The sequence below is a fragment of the Mus caroli genome, unplaced genomic scaffold, assembly GCF_978045245.1.
Source record: "Mus caroli unplaced genomic scaffold, Mus_caroli_1 scaffold_16, whole genome shotgun sequence".
Lineage (NCBI taxonomy): Eukaryota > Metazoa > Chordata > Mammalia > Rodentia > Muridae > Mus > Mus caroli.
Genome location: NW_028227271.1, coordinates 26,356,386 through 26,377,782, shown reverse-complemented (window position 1 = coordinate 26,377,782; position 21,397 = coordinate 26,356,386). Strand labels below are relative to the sequence as shown.

Genomic DNA, 21,397 nt, shown 5'->3' with positions numbered 1-21,397 from the left:
TCCAGGTACTCTCAAAGTAGCTTTGCTGGCCCCGATCAAAGCATGAGTCGAGGTGGGAGCTGTTGAGTTTTGGTGAAAACCATAAAGCTGAGTTGTGAAAAAGAATCTACTGAGCTAGGGATATGGGTCAGCAGATTACTTTATTTGAAAGTAATCTACTGGGTTCAATCTCCAGCACAAAAAAAAGAAAAGAAAAGAAGCCAACAAAAAGGACCTATATATCACCGCTAGTCTTTAGAGAGCAGAGCCTAGGTGTGAGACCAAGAGAACAGGTAAGACTATACAGCAGCTCACTCCAGCAGCAGACCTGCCATCCAGGGGGCAGCCACGAGCAGGCTCCTAGCTCCACAGTGCATGAGGGAGGAAGAGAGACCTGGAGCTCTCCTAGAAGACCACAAAGGCTACTATCAGCCCAAGGCCTCACTTCTGCAGGGCTGAGGCCCCTCTGAAATACCGTGCAGTGAACAGGCTGGAGGTCCAACAGGACCGGGCGTTGGAAAGGTCCATGGAAGCTGTGTATTCAGTCCTCTACTGCCCCATCCTCCAGTACCTGGCACACAGGCCTGTACTGCCCTACAGCCACTCCTGAAACTCTAGCCTAGCCATGCTGGGTGAAGCTTGAAAGGCAGAGACAAAAATGAAGACTCTATAGCTGGGCCAATTAGCTAGTGAAAGAGCAAGGGTCCTGCTTCATCCAATCTAAACTCCATTGTCTTCCCAGAGACAGCCCCTCTCGTTCACAAGGCTTCTCCCTACAGCTGAGGCTAAGAGGCCCAGCAGACCCTCGACTGTAGCCTACAGAGTGCTTTGTGGGTTTCTAAACCCCAGGGCACATCACTTCTGTGTCGTTGTCAGAGGGCCCCCACCCTGTCATCTGGTACTCCTGGGTACCAGTCAGCAGTCTGCCCAGCAGGACCTATGGTCTGCATGTGTAGATGGTCTACAGAGTACAGGACACAGGAGGCATGACGCTAGCCCTGTGTCATACAGACACTGAGCATGGTCCTCCTCAGGAAAGCCACACTGTCTCCTGAGGCACACGATCAGGCACAGGGCTGGCTCCACACTTCCCAGCAGACAGTGGGGCTTTTGTGAGAAGGCTGGCAGGGCTTAGCCCTCCTGGCCAGCACATTCCTGCTTAAGTGGAGTCATCACATCTGTGGCTTCCTACTGCTCCAGTTCCAAGGCTGCCACTCAGAACCTAAAATACTCTCCCAGCCTCTGATGAGTCGGGGCTTTTCCTCAGGACCTGGAACCAGATGAGCAGATACCAAGAGGTGAAGGGAGGCCTTTCTCTCGAGTGTGCACATGCCCCCACCTAACTGATAGACTACCAAGAATTCCTTCAAGGACTAGTCAGAAAAGAGGGCAACGGTGGCCATGACCTCCTTGTTCAGAAAAATCAAGACACCCCCCAACTCCCAGTTCCAATAGATGACAATCAGCTATCACTCCTGAGCCCATCCCTTCACCTGTGAGCCAGGGGACCATGCTTAGATGGGAAGGGCACACGCCAAGCTTGCTGTCACTACTTACCCAGCAAGGTCAGTCAACCACCCAGAGGAAAGTGGTCATTCAGTTACCAACCACTTCCAGGGCAGCTTCCAGAGAAGCAAAGATGGGATGGAGAGAAGGCTGGCTAGCACATTGCAAAGGGCAAGCCTGCAATGCAAGCCCACTCTGCTGCCCGCCCTACACACCCTGTGTGTGGGCTCACTGAAATGCCAGCATCCCCGAGAGGGAGCCAGACCTGGCTCAGAGCTAATAAGAAGCACAGCTTCTTTTCTACCTGCACTGGGAGAATAACTGAGCTCAAGCCAAATTCTCTCACTGACCAGACCAACACTCACTCACTCTTACTAACGAGGGCTCCAGAGAAAGCCAAAAGCTCCCCCACCCCCAGTCCACACACGGGGTTGCCGCTGCCTGCCTGATTTCCACACACGGCCCCCGTGCCTGCCCTGGGATGCGCCTGCACCCTACATACCCCGGGCAGCAACACAAGCTCTCACCTGGTTCCTGAGGCTGACATGCCTCCTAATAGCCAAGGCTGCAAAAATGAAACAAATGGAGAGGCAGAGCCAGAGTGGTAAGTATGCAAACACAGCTCTAATTAAACCCAAGGCTGGAGATTAAAACAACAAACAAAACTGTGCAGGCACGTCTGGGCCACAGCAGAACCACTTATTAACACAGCTCGGCCAAGGTTCCCGTGGGCTCTACCTCCACCGTGCCTTCGCTGCCATACCAGCCTCAGCAGCCACAGCTTCCCTGAACCTCAAGACACCTGACACCTGTTGCCACTGCCCTGGCACCAGGCAGCAGCAGCTTGCCTTGCTATGCCCGACATGTCGGCAAATGTCTTCTCTATTCATCTGGACTGCCGGCCCCCTCCAGGAACAGTGTAGTAGACTAGCCCTTTTGGTATCTCTGCATTCCTTATCACCTGTTTGTGTGGCCTAAGCCGGACACCGTACCCTTCAATGCCCTATCCGGTGTCCATGGCAGACAATACTAATCTATTCCAGCATTCTTTGGATTGGGTCTCAAACCCTTGACAGTACAGGGTCCAGACAACCTATGAAGCTTAGTCTAAGGATTTTCAACTGGGGACAATTTTGCCCATCAGGGAACATCTAATGGAAGTGGCTAGGGATGATTTTTTTTTTTTTTGGTGGTCACAACTAGGGAGCATGTAAGAGGCCAGGATAACGACCATGCATCCTACAGTACCCCAAGTATCGTGTCTGACAAATAAAATAGGTAAAGTACCTTATAACCTGCCATCCAAAGCAGGGTAAAACTGAAGGACCCACAAGGCAGTGACCAAGACCAAACAGGCAAACCCCAGCAGCAAACAGGCTTGAGACAAGGGCCCTGGGAGGGCTCAAAAAGTCTGTCTCATAAAAGTCCCCAGACAAAGCCACCACCAAGCACCCTATTTGGTAAAATGAGTACTAGTATGTCATAAGCCACAGCCAACTCAGGAAGGAAATTTTGTCTAGTTCTGGGGGAGGAGAGACAGAAGAGGAACCATCTGGCTACACCTTCTGAGATGCAAGCCTTACCCCGTCTCCCACTGGATGGGCAGCAAGCCCTAAGGTTTCACCCCAAAACAGAGTAACAAGCTCCAACAGCCTGACGACCGAGGTTCCACCTACAATGCCTGACTTAGAGCAAGAATCCAGGGTCCCTTTTATCACTCTCTACTAGTGACCCACCGTGACACAGGCAGGCCCTGTGACTAAACTTCCTTCACATCCCAAGAACAAGACACCTATTGCTAAAGACGTTGTGGGCCCACTGTGTACTAGGAACTGTTCAACAGCCTAGAATGAACTTATTAGGACCACATGGGGGCCAAAGAGTTCCAGCAAGCCCAAAGCGAAACAGAGAGCAAGGCCGGAGCTTCTCAGAGCAAGGTGCAGGCAAGACTGAAGCCGCAGCCACTGCACAGGACTCCCAGGTCCCCACGCTGTGCTGCCAACCTTTCCTCCACCTGCTCTTGCCCTCCTGGTCCTAGCCAGCTCCTTCCCTCACAAGGCTGGGAAGGAAGGAGACACATTTTTTTTAAATCTCTTTCTCTTAACCATTTCCAATCTATGTGACTTTGAGGAATCCTTCCCCAAACTTTCTTCTCATAAAGAAATAAAATTGGTAACTCTCTTGGGAAAGGGTGAGAGTGTAAAAGTGCAGCCCCAGTGAGTGGCTGCAGGAGCCGCTCCATCGCTCTCCCAGCTCTCCCTTGACAGGCAGGAGAGAAGCGCTTACATCCTGTGGAGAGTGAGAGCACTACTCAGGAAGGCCCCAAACGCATTTCTCGAATGCAGCCTGGCGAAAGCAAGGGAAAGTGACTCATAACCTCTAGAGACAGAGACTCAGACTCCTCTGGAATCTCACAGAATGTTCTCCCGCCAGACTGCTCTCATTAGCACTTTCAAACAGGCATTCTACTTTCAAACCAAAGGGCTGGCTTCCACAGGCATTCTGATAGATGTGAACATAAGCCAAAGGCTAGGCCAAACTTGTGCATGCTGCCTAATTAATGACCGAGAAATAACTTCTACACAGCACTGTGGGCAGAGTGAAGGGTGCACACTGCCATTTTAAACCACTAAACCAGGTAAAGATAATACAAGGGCATAACCACCACTGCCCAGATGGACTATAGAGCTTAAAGAACAAAGAACGCAAGAAACCACTATCAAACTGAGTCAGCCAGGCTGCTACAAGTCGGGTCTGACTTAGGATTACATAGGCACTGGCAGCAGAAACCACTCCACTGAAGGAAAGGCTGGGGCTGAGGATGAGCCGAAGAAAATCACCCATAGGCAGAACAGAGAACCATGGAGACAGCCAAGCAGACCAGGGAAAAGGAGCCCCAGAGAGCAGAGAGACAACTGAAGGGAAGGCAGAGAGAGGGTGGGAGAAGGTAGGAACACAGACGTACAAAGATAATGGGTGACCTGTCAGTCAGTTTAGGCAGGAAGTGGCCTAGGGTGTGGCCTGGAGGAGAGGGAATTAGTGAGCAAACATCCGCTTGAAGCACTCCACTGTGATGGGATGGAGAACATGGAGGGATGCAGCCCCCAGCGGAGCCCTCACATCTGTTCTCTAAAGAGGGAAGGCACACCGGCACATCACCAACTGCACACAAGGAACGTGGGAGGGAGAGCACAGAAGGGAGACACAGAGAGAACGAGGAACCCATAGAAAGACCTAGAACAGACCTGAAAACTGATGTGGGCAACTCTCAGAAGGATGGAAAGGTAGGAAAACAAAGTGTGGTCTCTAAAGTATCCATAAACATGTCCGTTCTATAGCCAAGGCCCAGCTCTTGGATGCTGTCCTGCTCATCACCAGACACGAGAGCAATGGAAATCAGCTCCTGCAAGTGACTGATTGACACCACAGGGAAGGACGGAAGCCCTGGAGGGGCCAGGCAAGGACTCCCGGCCCCAAAGCGCTCACCCTGCATCATGCTCCGGTAGGCAGTGTCTGTGATGGCGTAGATGTGGGGTGGCATCTCGTGCCTCTTCTTGCCCTTGTACATCTCCACGATCTCCTCTGAGTAGATGGGCAGGTTCTTATAAGGATTGATGACCACACAGAACAGGCCTGAATAGGTCTAAAGAAAGCAATGGAAAGGAACATTTTAGCAAGCCTGATTCTTGAGGACGGCATTCAAATTGCGTGGCTGAGTGTCCAACTGTTTCCAAGGCCACACATCTCAGCCTAGGATGAAAGTGCTCCCTGGTGTCCCTGCTCCTGATGAAGCATTTGGGGGGGGGGGGTGGCACGGGGAGCACGCAGGAATAGGGACAGCACTCTCTCAACATTGGTGGCTGCCAGCTTCATATGTTGATCAAACAAGGTCCATACCAAAGCAGACAGTGCTTGGAACTGCCAAGAAAAGCTAGGCTGAGGCCAATGCTCAGGAGCCACCACCCAGTCACTTGTCGACTGCTTTCCACTAGGGAGAGCGAGCAGGTAACCTGGATGCTAACAGAGGCTCTGACTGCAGGTGGAACTGCAGGCTTCCTCCTTCCCAAGGAGTTATGGGAATGGGACAGGGGGCTTCAGCTGTGTGTTCTCCCTCCAATTACTCTAGTCTCAAGGGATCAGGAAGTTTCAAGCAAAAAAGCCCAATGTGACATGGGTTTAGGTGCTACCAAAAGACAGGAGCAAGGTCATCTTGTGGTATCTCATGTGATATGGCATCAGGTGGGGACAAGATACAAATCCAGAGGATAATGAGGTCATGCCAGGACCTCCAAACACTTGGACTTTGTTCTCAGCCTTGGAGAAAACCCACGCTGTAGGAACCCCAGCCCAATAAAAAAGCCAAGGACTCTCTGGGCTCACACACACACACACCCCAACCAGTTGAGCCCTGATGGGGGGGGGGGGGGGTGCCCAGTTCAGGTGGGAGGAAGGAACACACTAAATGCTCATAGAGACACAGACACTGAGCAAGTGGCCCTGCTCCCACTTGGCCACACCAGGAAGCTGCTCCATTCATGGGCCACAGAGGCTCTTTGTGCCCTGTCGCCCCCTGTCCCAAGCCTCGCCTCCCCCCCAAGGGAAAGACAGAGCAGCTGTGGTACAGAATTGGCCATGCCGCCCACAAGGCTGGGCAAATGCAGCACGAGTGTTCCTGGAGTCACAGTGTGGAACCTCAATGCACATACATAGGCTGTAAGGGAGGCTGCATCCCTGCCCAGCCAGCCACAAAGGCTTTGATCGCCCCACAGTTCTGCATCTGCTGAGATTTCTACTAGTAACCCCTAGTGATGCTACGTGGGGGAGGAACTGTGGCAGAGGAACCTGCCTGACAAAGGAACCAAACCCAGAGCTAATGCCTACAAAGGGGGGGGGGGGGTGCACGCAGTGCATGGCTTCCATACACAACATCCACCTACAGAACAAAGCCCTGCACTGTCACTCACACGGGGTACTGCTTAACACTGAATGCCCTTTGACAGCTAATATGGCCCACGTGGGAAGGAGAGCAGCTAGCTAGAGGCAAGTGCAAGCGGCCAGTCTGTTTCCCAACAGGAGCTCGGTTAAAGGGAGACACCAAGTAGGGGACCTCCACTTAAACAGTGGCAGCAAGAGTCCAGATCTGTTGCAAGCCAGGAGCTACATGGAAGCTTTACAGAGGAAGCGAGGTTCCTGGGCATCGGGTGACACAATCAGAAAGGGGCAGAGCAGCACAGCAGAGTGGACGCGACATCAGCAACAAAGCTTGCTAAGAGCGCCCCACTCCCAGACAAGAGGAATGGGATTCCATTATCTAGGCAGACACAGGCTTTCTTCCTTCATTTTTCCACAGGCCCTCAATTTGAATTTCATGTTTGATGCTTCTGAGGGGCAGGAGTTTTGGACCTGTTTTATATACATTCTCACCAGAACCCCAGGTCTAGGGCTAGAGGTATGAGTCAGTGGGTAAAAGCACCGCTCTTGTTATGATCTGGCCCACCTGGGACTCCTGGGTTGAGGATTTTGGCACGTGTGATAGGAGCAATCAGTGGGGTAGGAAGCACGATGTGGAAATGTGAAATCACCCTGACACCTCAGAGAAAACTCAATGCTGGTCCCGTGGGAGCTCTCAGCGCCCCCTCAGCGAATGAGCCTGCTCCTCCCCAAGATCAACAGCAAGCTTGGTGCACTGAGACTCAGGCTTCCAGCTGTCAGATAAGAGGGCTCTAGAAACCCTGAGGTACCTCATTCCCTTGGGTTCTGAATTGTGTTCCTGGGCCTTGAGAACAAGACCAAGGCGGCTTTAGCAGCATTCAAACAAGGAGCTATCTCAAGAGCAACCACTTATTTCTTCCTAAACACCCAAGCTAAAAGGGGAAATCTCTGACTTTGGCAGAAGCAAGCTAACATGAATGTCACAGAAGATGCGTGGGTGAACCCTTGGTGTGGCTCTAAGGCCCACCCTCTTCAGAGCCCACTGTGGCAAGTATGACCCTGCCAAATGCGAGGGAAAATATAACTGGAGTGGCAAGGCTGAAAGACAAAACAATCCTGGGGCCAGCAAATGAGGCCCCTAAAAATTGTCTATGGCAGATTCAGGCATGGAGTTTGTGATGGAGAAATATCCAAGAGGGCAGTGGATGCAGCATCGGCTTCATCTAGATGATTTCACTGATCAATCATAAAACAATGTTCTGTTTTCAAAGACTTTAACAGAAAAAAAGAAAAAGAAAAATCTGGGGTGGACGCTAGAAAGAACCCTGAGACCTCAGGGCCGGTAAAGCTCACACTGCCTACAACAAGGGGCTGGGAAATGTTGTCAACAACGCCCATGTGGTGTCCATCTGAAAACGAAAGTCCCAATGAAAGAAAGACACTCTGGTCTTTGGTGTACTTGGGGCCTTTGCACACACTGCTCTCGGGACGCTGATGATATGTCTTTGTTAGTGCTGGTTTCATGTCAGGTCCTACATGCAGCCTTAGGAAGGAGGCTTTACCACTGGGGTTCCACAAGGAAAACTTAGCAGAGGCACCAAAATGAGACTGAACCAAACTGGTGGCTACAGGGTCTGACCAGGTGGTACGGAAGACTAAGGGAGCCAGAAGACAGCATCCCTCCACTTAGAAGGAGTTTACTATGTTGGTCTGGACCCACATGGTTCACAAAGATCTGAGGGGAGAGGCTAGCAGGTGGGAGCTTGTTCTTCCTGCATGCAGGGAACAGAGGGTAATGTCGGGGCATCCCACCGGGATGCGCAGATGCAGCGGCAGTGAACATGTCACCTGGCTGTCACCTGGCACTCCTTGAAGCCCTCCTCTCACCCAGACAGTGGGATAAAGAGACTCCACCCCACCCCCGGTCACTTACGTAGATGAGCCCTGAGTAGTATCGCTCCTTGAGGTTGTGCAGCACCGAAGCTTCATTGAGGCACGTGAGCTCTGCCATGTCCTCCACCTTGGAGAACTTGGGTGGGTTCATCTTCTGGATGTCGTCCTTATTCACCTTCACCTTCTTCCCATTCTCTACCAGCTCTACAATGGCCTCTTCTCCCACCTCCTCCTTGAGGCTAGCTGGTTCAAAGCCATTCTTGCTGGAAGGCACCCATACCAACTTCTTGGCAGCCCAGTCAGCTTGGGCCAGCGGGTTATTGATGAAGTTTTTATCCACATAGAGGTACTTGTCTGCAGCCTGCTGAGCCATGGTGACTTGCGGCCAGGACCTAAGAGAGGAACAACGACAGAACATGAGCCATGTGACAGTGAAATTCTATATAATCAGATGGAGCAATTGCCAGGATTTTCTTACCCTACATATCTGAGAGAAAGTGAGATTTGGTTAGAAATTAATAAATAAGTGCATCGTCCCGTGGTGAACACATCAGAAACTCTATAAACAAAGCCACCCCGGGAAGGAGCAAGTGTCAGAGGCTCAAAGACAGACTCAGCCACAGTCCACTGGTAAGGCAGCGGAGTGGCCACACCACTGAACGCTGCCAAAAACACAGTATTTTAATAGCCAAACTGGCAACTCATTACAAATGCACAATGGCAGAAATAAAAACAGAAGCCAGGCCCTGGGGTATACCATGGCTGGCGGGTCAGGAGGACGTGAGCACCCATGACTTGTTCTTCTCAAAGCTCATCTGCAGAATAACCATTAGAAGCTAATACTCCTTACAGAATGGCAAATGGACAGGCATGCATGGTAACACCCATCTGTGAGCACAGTTCTCTGGGACCCAGGAGCTTGTGCAGAGAGGCTCAAGGTCCTGGTTTATGGCACCCCATGCTCAGCGAGGTGAGGTAATGACTGAAGTCCAGAGGCGGAGGCTGGATCCTGCGGGGCTGTTGCTTTGGGTGAACCAAAACCAGGACCTGAAACCTGGGGTAAAGCACTCAGTCCAGAGCCACCAGAAGCAGAAACTTCTCCAGGGCCCTCACAGGACACAAGTCAGCTCCGTCTGTGAGATCAAACCTGGAAAACCACAAAGTTCCCAGTTGAGAACCCAGAGTTACTCAGCTCTCAAATTTCCTGATTCCAACAGGGATTTGTATGCCAAAGAGGCTGGAGGCTTTGGCTGCCCAGGCCTCCTTCTCCTGGCTTGTTAAATGGTTTCCAGACCTAAGTTCAGGGGCTCCCTGCTCACTCCACCAGGGACTGTTTTCCTGAAAACCTGGTGCTCCCAAACTCCCTCCTTCCTTCCCAAGAGGGAAGGCAGTTCAGGGAGCCCAAGCAGCCACTGCAGCTCCCTCAGCTGGTGGCTTTCTTTATCTAACCCAGCAGCATCAGGAAACTGCCGTCATTGCACCATCTGAACTCCCTGCACAAGGTACCATCTGCCTTAAAAGGACTGCTGGAAAGATGGCAGGGTCCAGGGTCAGCTGGTAGCAAGACAGAACCGGGCACCTGTAAAGTGCCTTAGCCTGCATCTCTTCTGTGGAGTGGTCAAAGTTTAGAGTATGCCACTGGACAAACCTTCCATAAACTTCCCATCACACCCCTGCTCTGCACACAGAACCCAGGCTTCATCAGCTACTGGTTCTTAATTTCTTCAGAACTCAAACTCATAAAGAATAAGACATCTCCGCCATTGCACTTCTCAAACCTCCTAAGTGTGGCTAGGTGACAGCTTCACTACGATCTTGTAACCTAAGCCCTTGAAAGGCTGAGGCAGGAGGATTGTGAGCTAAGGGGCTAGACTGGGTTACCTAGTGAAACCCGTCTCATCCAGTCAAGACGCCTGAGGGTACACTTGAGGGTACCCTGCACAAGATCCCTATACTAGAAGGTAGGACAGTTAGTTGTTAAGTGTTGAACAGCTCACCGCTAGTCAGTCTCCCTGGAAAGCAGCTTTTATTACCTCCAATTTATAGACAAAAGAACAGACTCAGAGAGGGTGGATCCCCAGCTCCTTCACGCAGAGGAGTTCCAACCCAGATCTGCTTTGCCTCTGTGGCTTTTCAGTCCGAGAATTGGGCCGTAACTGTCACAGCTCAGTGTAACCTGGGGTCAGGGAGGTCAGAGTGTATATGCATAGTCTTAAATATTTTTAATAAGGCAGGCAGTGGTGGCACATGCCTTTAATCCCAGTACTTGGGAGGCAGAGGCAGCAGATCTCCATGAGTTCAAGGTCAGCCTGGTCTACAGCGCAAGTTTCAGGGGGAGAAAAAAAAATTCCGTTTTCTGGGGGCTAGAAAGACTGACAGCCGAGCAGTTAAGTACTTTGTTGCTCTTGCAGAAGCTCCAGTTTGCTTCCCAGAATGCACAGACCCTATCCCCTCTGCAGTACCAAGTGCACACATGTAACTCCAGGTCCAAAGAATCCTAGCCCCTCTGTGCACACATTTGTGCATACATACATGAAGGCAAAACACTGATACATATAAAATAATTCAAAACATTTCAAAGGGGCTGGTGAGATGGCTCAGTGGGTAAGAGCACCCGACTGCTCTTCCGAAGGTCAGGAGTTCAAATCCCAGCAACCACATGGTGGCTCACAACCATCCTTAACAAGATCTGACTCCCTCTTCTGGTGTGTCTGAAGACAGCTATAGTGTACTTACTTATAATAAATAAATAAATAAATCTTTTAAAAAAAAAAAAACATTTCAAAGCCAGGTCCTTTTGAATTCTGACTCATAGAAACAACTGTCTGCTGTCGGCAGAGAAAAGAGGTCCACATTTTATATCTCCCCTAACTTACCATGACCAGGATTTTGTGTTTATCGCAAAGCTTCATTTACAAATGATAAACCAGCCCTGTTAGGTCCCAGGAGCCAGGAGGGCTAGACTTGCACCCAGAGCACACCTTGTGGCTCATTCAGTGACTGCACAGTATGTATTCCCAAGCTGAAGTGGTCTGGCTTGAAGTGACACACTTGGGGGTTGGGGCAGGGGTGGTTTGGATTTAGTTTGGTTTTTAGCTTTTGTTGTTATTTTCAATTTTAGGAACTGAATTGAACCAGAGCTTTGTGCATGCTACACAAGCAGTCTACCACTGGGCTAGCCCCAAAACAGTTTTCAGTACACTTTGCCGGGTTGTTTCCTCCATTAGCGGTAGGCTTCCTTGCAGTGAGGCTCAGTGCCGTGGAGACTTGTAGGAACATGTCTGTGCAGTCTAGTCTTCTGAGAGGGCTGCTGCCGTTAGGGCGGGAGTATGTGTGTGCCAGAACGTGACTGTGCCAACACTGCCTGACCTGGCACTCACAGGGACGCTCCTGTGGCTGGCAAGCAGCACTTGAGGAGTTAAGGGACACAGCGGCTCTGGTCCATTGAAGACTGGTTGGGTTGGACCGCCCTTCCCCAACAGCTTCCTGCGGGTACCCATCCAACTCCAGAAACCCAAGCTGTTGCCTTTTTAGGCCATAATCGAGCAGGACACACCAGAAGCTAAATTAGGACTCTCAGGAAATGATGAAACTGAAAGCAAAGAGGTTGACCAAAAACCTCTTCTTTCAACCCAGAATGCAATCCCCTCACTCTTGCATCTTCCAGGTTGTCTTCTCCACCCCTTCCTGCTTCTCTTCTTACTTATCTGTGTGTTTATTCAGAAAGCAAACTGCTGGTCCAGGAAAGACGGAAACTATGCTGGAGACTATGCCATGAGCTTTTCCATTCCTAGACAAGCAGGAAGATTTCCCAGGCTGGCACCTCTCACGCTGTCATGCTCACCTAAAGCCCCTGCTCTCATGCTTGCCTATGTATGTGTGCCCGACTCCCACCCCACCTGGCACCACCTCAGAAGGAATATACCATCCATCACATTCACTTTACCGGAGAGAGAGATGAGACTCCAACAAGCCTCAAAGTCCAGGTTAACTTAGGCCTGCAGGGCCTCCAAGCTCGGTGTCACTTCCACTGTCCCCCAATGTCACAGGACTATGAAAAGGAAACAAAGGGAGAAGCCCCAGGTGAGGCAGACATGAGGATGCCTCCTCAAAGCTGTGGGCCTGACACCCTGCCCTGGCTTACATGGGGATTCTGATTGAAAACGGAAGTGCCAGAGCCACAGTAAAGTGCTAAGTGCAGTCAGGCCCAGCAGTATGGTCCCTTCAGCAGATTCACAATTAGATGTCTTTATTGGGAGATGGTAGTCTCCCTCTCTTCACATCTATTAGTTTTCAGGTCAATGAAATTATCAAGCCCAAATCCCATCATTAATGACATCGGTCCTATAAAAGTAACTGCTGTAACAACCTTCAAAGCCAGGAGCTTCACTTCTTCATTTATTCACTCAACAAATAAATATTTGAAAACCTACACATAAAAAGACACCACAAAGGTGCAAAAGTCCCCAGATTTTACAGTGCAGAGAGACAAGGACAGACTGCACACACACAGCTCTGAGGTGTCAATGTGGACAAAGGTGGGCAGACAGGAGACAGAGAGAAAGCAGTTTTCTTGCATTTTGGTCAGTGTCCCCAAAACCCAAATGCCACAGGTGTCCACTAGACAGATTTGACTGCTGAGGGGGAGTACTTGCTGTGCCTCGGCCCCGGACCCCACTGCATGCTGCTTTCCCTATGTGCAGGTTGTTTAGTTCCACTTATACTGCTTAAAGCACGCACACCATGGAACACTCACTGAGGAAGGAAAGCCATGCTACCAGCCAACAAGCTCAGTGCAGGCAGAAGCAGCAGAAACAAGGACTCTGTAGGAGCACAGAGGCAAGCACCAAAGCTCTGGAGCCCTTTGGAGCTGGGCAGAACGAACACTCACTGCTGATGCCAAAGGGGAAGGGGTGGCTCAGGCTGGGGACAGGGCTAACACAGCAGTGAGCACAGCAGTGACACACAAACGGTATGCTTGGTTGGTTAGCGCAGTCTTTTTCTAGTATTTTGTAGAGTTAAATCATGCTTGGCAGGATTGACCTATGCATTGTTAAAATGCTTAAGAGCACCCCTGGCCTCTGCCAACTAGATGCTAATAAACATCCTGTCCCTGGTGTAACAACCAAAAACGCCCCCAGAAGTCAGTGAAGACAGGAGAGCCAAAGGCCGGCTGCACCTCACCAGTAGGTCCACAGCTGGAAAATCCTCCCTGGCTCTGGGATGTCTGACCAATCTCCTTTGTGACACAGGAGTATGGCTGGCAGAGGGAACGCACTTGCCTAGCATGTTGGAGATCCGAGGTTCAATCTCCAGCACAAGGGAGGGGAGAGACACTGCACAGAGCTGGGCATGGTGAAACATGCCTTTAACCTCAGCATCTGGGAGGCAGGGGCAGGCAGATCTTGATGAACTGAAAGATAACCTGATCTACATAGCAAGTTCCAGGCCAGGCAGGGTACATGGAGAGCCTTCTCCAAAAAACAAACAAACAAATAAAACCAAAATAAAACATTCCGCAGGTCTCAGCATGGAGGGTCGCTTACAATTATCTAGCTGGAGCCTTATGTGACACCATATGCCTATAATCCTAGAGAGCTCAGGGGGCTGAAGCCAGCCCAGATTCAAGGTTACACAACAAGACCCTGTGTCCAAAACAAGTAAATTCTGGGGCTAGCATGATTCTAGGATGCAACGACTAGTGTGGATGGCACTGTCACCAAGATAGGACTGTCCTTCACAACAGACTGCACTTAAAGGAATTTCATCCTGGGACGAGGGATGACTATCCCAGGGGGCTTGTTCTGTGCTCAAAGCCTCAGGTTCAATCCCTGCAAATAAGTAAATAGTCTAAAGATCCTAATTTTAAAATTAGGATATTTAAATTTTTAAGACACATGAGAGGCGGTGTACAGAACTTCCGACAGAGCAGCTCAGTGAGTCATAAAACAAAGTTCAGCAGCAGCAAACAGTCCAGGTAAGCAACAGAGAACGGGTGGCAACGGGGAGGGAGCGAGCGAGGAGGGCAGGAGCTGTTCCAGCTCAGTGCCAGCTCATCACCTGGAGAATCCCAAGCAAATACTATGCAGTTAGTAATGCTGTGCGTCAATCAGGAGAGTGTCGGGGAGCCCATGGCTTCCTCCATGGGCACTCAGATCCCAGATGAGCACTTCCCTTCTCCACACTTCATCCAAGCACCTTCCAATGAGCTACCTCCACCTGGAGGAGCACCCTGCCTGAGCCTCTGTCCATCTGGCTACCCAAGACAGTCATGCCAACTCCACAGATGTGACCCAATCTAATCAGGACGCCTAGAGACTGTCTGTCTGTCCTCTGCATCAGGAGACCCTCAGATTTCATACAGCAGATAACCTGTTTGATGGCCCTTCCCTCTGTGCCCTGGGTTCATGTCCACCACACTGGCCAACCGGCCAAACTGCAATCACAGTTTCATTTGAAGGTAGGAACTGCATCTCAGTCTTCCCAATTCTAATGTTTAGCACAATGCATGGCCCAGGGCAGGCACTCAGCTAAAGTTCCGAGTGAATGAGTGAGTGAGTGAGTGAGTGAGTGAATGAATGAATGAATGAATGAATGAACAAACCAACAAATGAACGAACAAACCAACAAATGAACAGAATTGGCTAAGAAATCACCTCCGCTTTGCCAAGGGTCAGAGTCCAGAAGAGAGAAGGGAGATCTACTGAGTCAAGGAGTGAGGGCATGGTCAGCTCATCTCCAGGAAAACCACATTATTCATGGACTGACTGTCAGAGACACTCAAAACAAAAAGGGAAAGCATAATTGAGGCCTTGATCTATGAAGAAAAAATGGGGTGCAGATAATTTTAATCATCCCCAAAAGGCTTTGCATGGGACTAAACTGTTTCCTAGGACTTTCTGGCACCCCAACATACCAAGACAAAGTTGGGCCTACCAGACCAATATACCAGAAAGGATACTGGCAAGCAGGGCCTATGCTGCACCTTTGGGTACCAGAAGGATCTGCAAAGGGCTGTCTTCACCTGCCAAACAAGGGCTGCAGCCATCAATCTCGGCCATCAGCTTAGAGCCAAGTCTTAGAACTTGGAGAATCAATGGGGGCATTTGTTCCAATCCCAAGACAAATGCTTTGAGTGCACCAAACACATAGAATGGGTATAGTTTGGGGGCCAAAAAGACCAGGGCTCGAATCCCACAATCTTCTGTCGTCTGCTCACAACTCCTGTGACCTGAAAGCTAAATAATACTTTGCTTCAGAATGTGTGTGTGTGTGTGTGTGTGTGACAACTGCTGAAGGAGCTACAGTTCACACTCCCATGGACATGTAATGTTTCACATTTCTACTTTGTCCTGCTCCACGAATGACTCCCCACCCTCCCTAGGAAGGGTCCCTGTGACTCTGCTGGTTCTGCTCCCTGCAGAGGAAGTGTACAGTACCACAGCCTCCTGCGGAGCTCTGATGCAGGCCAAAGCCTGCCTATGTTCATCCGATTAGGCTTGGCTCTCACAAAGATCCTGTGGGGGAAAAGACTGCTCCAAGCTGATCTGGGAAATGCTGACAGGATGTGCGCACGAACTGTGCCAGAAGAGCTGGACCTGCGCCTGGCCTGGCACTGGCCACCTGTTTGTTACCTAACCCTGGGCCTCAGCTTTCACACTTGCAAGATGTCTACTGGGGGTGCTAAAGCACACAAGAAGCCCTGGCACAGACACCTAGGACAGTGGCTATTCATAGGGACGGTACACAAAGGGGCCACTCTGCTTCAAGGCCAGCTTCTCAGTAGCCTCAGGTTGTGAGGGGTGGAGATAGAAGCTGCCAGAGAACTAGGAGCCCCTCACCCCCACAAACACACACATACACACACACACACACACACACACACACATCCCTCAGGAATGTTGTTTGCTTACAGAAGAAGCTAGGACCTGTTTGTATTAGCAGTTTTCCAACCCGGGCCCAAGCTGATGCTTGGCAGATAAGGAAAACAGAGAAAGAAAGCCCAGAGGAATTCAACCCAAAGCCTGCCTGGCTGCCTTCTTCTAAAACCGGCATGTGGCCTGTGATCATCTTCACAATGCCCTCTGCCCAGCAAAGGACGCCAGCACATATTTTAAAATAATGTACACGGTAAATACAAACAGGTTTTATTTTGCCAATTAAAAAAAAATTGAGGCATGAGAATTTCATGTGTAGATTCCATCCTAGGCAGTAAATGTGGGGTGAATTTACAAGGGGCTGGAGGCATCACCAACGCCTGCCTAAGCAGATCTTATCAGCCATTTAGGAATGTGGACTTTATTCTAGGGACAGTGAGGGAGGGGAAATGACATCATCAGCTCTGTATTTTAGAGTTCACCCTACATACTTCACTGAGGGGGTGGGTAGCCACATATGGGAAGCTGGCAGTTGGAAAGTCCTGGACCAGGGTAGAAAGAGTAGGGGACTCAGAGGGGTTTCAGTTCCCAGGGCAGACAAAGTAGGAGACTCAGCAATCAGCTCCCAGTGTAGACAAAGTAGGGGTCTCAGGGGATCCAGTTCCCAGTGTAGACAAAGTAGGGGACTCAGGGGATCCAGCTTCCCAGTGTAGACAGGGTAGAAGACTCAGGGGATCCAGTTTCCAGTTTAGGAAGGCATGGGAGTTCAGGGGGATCCAGGCAGGCAGGGTAGGGATTAAAACTAGGAGAACAAGACAAAAACTGCCAGATTTTACCTTCTGACCCCTACCCCAGGAGTCCTACAGTCACAGCCACCCAGATGACATGTTTGCAGTGTCAGGGACCCTATGTAGTACACGGCACAAGAACTCCAGGACAGACATGAGTCTCCTCCACGCAAACCATTTCTAAATGAATGAATAAGTCACTCTGGGAAGAAAGTGGTATGAGCCACTCCCAACAATGCATTGTTCCACTTTGAGGGCAAAGGGCCAACAGAGGCCTCTGGAGCCCAACCCATCACCCAAGGCCTTCAACAATCTTTCCCCAGTGCCTTTACCAGCCAGCGTTGGCTCCCCAGACTGTCTTTCCTCACATCATCCCCCAGACCAGCGGTATGCCCCCTCCCATTTCCTGCTGAATGAGTCTTCTAAGCCCTAGGCATGGCCCTCACCCAGCAGCCCACTTGTTCCTAATGCTGTGGTATAAATTATCCCTGTCTACCCCGACCATGGTCCAACTCAGTCCTGCCCTAGAATCTCTGCTACTCTGCTTATTTTCCAAGGTACAGAACTGTTTCCTCTGCCCCTCTTTACAATCCAGGGTCCCCAGGTCAATGCTGTGGGAAGGAACTGCACTTTTCAAAACACTTAAGTATGTCTTCTGGGGTCCTAGTACCTAGAACCTTGGCACTCAAGTCTCCAGGACAAAGGGAGGGAGGAAGGGAGATAAGAAAAGGACAGAAGAGGGGGAGGGGGAGAAGGGGCAGGGAGAAGAGGGAGAAGGAGATGGAGGCGGGGCCTTCAACAACAGGTTAGGCAGTCTTGGCCCAGAGCTAAGGCCAGACAGGTAGCAGGCAGGGCTGGGGTTGCAGATAAGTCATTTACACTGGCCTCTGGCTTAAATTTTAATTGCTTCAATATTTGCACAGTGAGCTCACACTGGAGCCTCACCTGCATGTAATGAGCTTTCACTCAGCCATCAGGAGCTGCAGGGAAGCAAGTTATTCCAGGAAGAGATTCCCAACCAGATTGGGGCAGCCGGTCCCTCCCCTTACCCCTCCTGCTTGTCCCCTCCCTGTTTGGTTTGGTAGGTTGGCAGACCACTTCTGGGTCTGCTGTCTCCGGGCGGAGCTGTGTACCCCAGTGGTGTGCTCTCACAGACAGCTTCTCCCAGTCTGCTGGCTGCTGCCTACACATGTACGAAGGTAACCTGGAGCCCTGCAAACAGTGAGGCTCCTTCCTTCCCTTTGCTTCTGCTGAGAGGGGTTTTTTTTTTTTTTCCTCTCAAGCATATGAGCATGGTTTGCTGAAAACCAATGCAGAAAAATAACCATACTGGAAAACTTTAATTATATGGTACTGTCTCTGGGAAAATGCAGAATGCCTGTCTCCAAGTCCACGTCACACTGCTGAGCAGTACAACCCAGGGCCAGAAACAAGTCCTGGGCCTGGTGGTAGCTCAGGCTCAGGCCTTCAACACCCACCCTTCAGAAGGCAGAGGCAGGCAGATATGTGAATTTGAGACTAACCAGGTCTCCTTGGCAAATGCCATGGCAAGGTCCTGTCTATAGATAAGTAAACAACTAACTCCATGGTTTCTGAAAGCCACTGTATCTCAAACCCACCAGGTCTTCAGCAACATATTTTCTCTACTGATAGTTAAATAAATTTTTTTAAATTTCTTTTAGCTTTATTTGGGGGTGGTGCTGAAATTTCTAAACCAGAGCCTTACACAAATTACCAGAGTCAAATCTCCAGCCCCTAAAAAATTATTTTCTAAGCTGAATTATAGAGCCACTTCCCCAAATAACCTCATTCTTCTATGCTGGCTGCCCAACACGGGTGGGTGTTGGATAATGCCTGACCTGATCTGACCACAAGGAGGAAGAAGGAAGCATCTAATATTCCTTTCCTAAATGTTAGAATTCCAGGAATGGAGTCCAATAAAATATCTATCTCCCATCCTCTCTCCCTCTTGCTCTCTGTAAGTATGGGTTGGGGGGAGGGGACAGTGTCCACCGCAGGTCAGCATCCAGTCTTCCTCTTCTAGCACTCTCCACCTTATTTTTTGAGACTCTCACTGAACTCAGAGTGTCTAGTCCTGAGTCTGCCTTGCACACTCACACAGCCATACTATCTGCCACAGACGTCAGTGTGACTACGTGTGCAAGCACAGGTCCAGGCCTCTGGAACCACAGAGGATCTCCACCTTCTGGGCAACTGTGCGACAGACACACACCCTTGTTTCTAGAACACAAGTGACAGTCCCAACAGTCTCCCTTAACTGATCCTGCAACTACCGGAGTGAACTCTGACCATGAACACCACTCCTGGAAGGAGGAGGACATAGTAAGTTTCAGGAGAAATCAGACTCAGCAAGAAGATAACTCACAGGAGACTCTGGGCCTCAGGCAATCCCCGGCCCCTGTGGTGACTGGAGAAGCAGAGAGGTAAGGAAAATCTGGCCTAACTCTAGAACCACTGTGGAAGATACCAGGGTGGCCCAGACAAGCAGCCCCTCCCCCTACAGTGTCTCCTGCTCTGTCATAAGTTCTCTGTCATGGCTGAATTCACAATGAGTCAGTCATTGGTGCTGCATACTTGGGGGGGGGGGGGGCTTGAAGTCACACCCTGCCTAACCCAACTCAACATGATTTATCCCTTCCAAGAAAGCTGTTCTTTCCCAAAATGTTGTCAAGAGCTCTAGTCAGAATTTGGCCTTGCAAAGGGCTGGCTTCCAGATTGGTCTCTAGGATAAGATCAGCTCAGACCTGTAGGAAGAAACTGCACAGGGTCAGAGCTAAGAGAGCCCCCACCCCAACCCCAGAGCACCTCATTCAAGGAGCTCTGGCTTTATTTTCCATCTCAAACCACAGGAGGACAGACACACAGACATGGACACACACACACACACACACACACACACGGACGGACGGACGGACGGATGGACAGACGGACGGACATTTCCAAACTTTTTTTGACAAACACCAGCCAGCTTCACGAAATGCTTGCCGGATGCTGGGTGCTTATATTTTTTCACTGGAATGAACTTTCTTTCATTTCTGGAAACACCAGTACCACCCATTAAAAAATAATTTCAAGATCTCCCCTAAGCCTGAGCTGACAGTCTGAAAACATCCACCTGACTCAAACTTCACTAGGCAGAGGAGCCAAACACTGGTGAAGCCACCTGCTGGACCAAGTCCCACCTTCAATTAGGCCAGGCAGAACTCCCGAGTCCAGAGCCAAAGGGAGCTCCAAGCTCTGGCAGGCCAGAACCAGAAGACAGCAACAGCAAACCCTAACCCTGGTGCTTGGGGGACATGTGTAGTTCACCGTATTCCCCTGGCATGCTCTTGCAAACCTTGACCAAGCCATGGTGCAATCCTGGCCCCTCTCCCTTAAACAAGGGGCTCAGGAAGCTCACAGGTGTCTGACTTGTCTTCAGGTGCACTCTTTAAGAACCAGGAAGGCAGCCAGGGCATGATGCATTTACCTGCAGCCCTGGAGCTTGGGAAGCAATGAGACCAAGTCCATCCCAAGACCTTGTCTTTCTTTCTGTATCATTACAGAAAACATAGGTCCCAGCTGACTTCCACTCAGCAAAAACTGGTGATGGTGAAATGTAACATTATTCTGAAAGGTCGCTATGGCATAGAGTATGAATAGTGACTGGGGTACATCAGTATATATTCTGGATGAAATACATAAATGTTTACCTTATTTAAACCTTACCTCCCCCTTAGTGATAATTCTCAAAATAATTTACATTAAAAAAACAACAGCCGGGCGGTGGTGGCGCACGCCTTTAATCCCAGCACTCCGGAAGCAGAGGCAGGCGGATTTCTGAGTACGAGGCCAGTCTGGTCTACAGAGTGAGTTCCAGGACAGCCAGGGCTACACAGAGAAACCCTGTCTCAAAAAACTAAAACAACAACAACCACCACCAGGGGCTGGAGAATGGCTCAGGCTCGGGGTTCAGAATGCTTGCTTATTCTTCCAGAGGACCAGAGTTCAGTTCCCAGCACCCATATAAGGGCAATGGCCTAGAACTCCAGCTCCAGAGAATCTGACAGCCTCTTCTAAGGTGGTCAGGCTGCATTCCAGAGCCTCCTACCTCTCAGGAAGATAATCAAAGGAGCCATGAAGCAAGACCAGACCTATTTGCTTCACACATAAAGGAGGGAAAAATAACAACTCCTAGGATGGGTTACATAGCACTCTTATCTAAGGGCAGGCCAATTCCAGCTGCCCTTGAATAGGAGTCTGGCTGGCAGGAATGACCTCACCATGTCCTTCACCAGAATTGCCTCTTTGCTTGGACCTCAATCAGACTCCAAAGTGATCAAGGCTGGCCAAGTTTGTACATAAAAAGCAGGGACAATGCACAAGATGTTAGCATTCCTAAGCTCCGCCCCCAGTTACCTG

General features: G+C 50.2%; 1 protein-coding gene across 1 annotated transcript in view; it reads right to left on the bottom strand.

Annotated features, from left to right (window-relative positions):
* Myh9 (myosin heavy chain 9) overlaps positions 1-21,397 on the bottom strand; it is an 80,132-nt gene that overhangs the window by 42,047 nt on the left and 16,688 nt on the right. The window contains exons 2-3 of the mRNA XM_021182804.3: positions 8,351-8,702; positions 4,972-5,128 (exon numbers count right to left, since the gene is read on the bottom strand). Coding sequence (XP_021038463.1) covers positions 4,972-5,128; positions 8,351-8,683 — 490 coding nt within the window. The 5' untranslated portion in view covers positions 8,684-8,702. The remainder of the gene's footprint in view (positions 1-4,971; positions 5,129-8,350; positions 8,703-21,397) is intronic.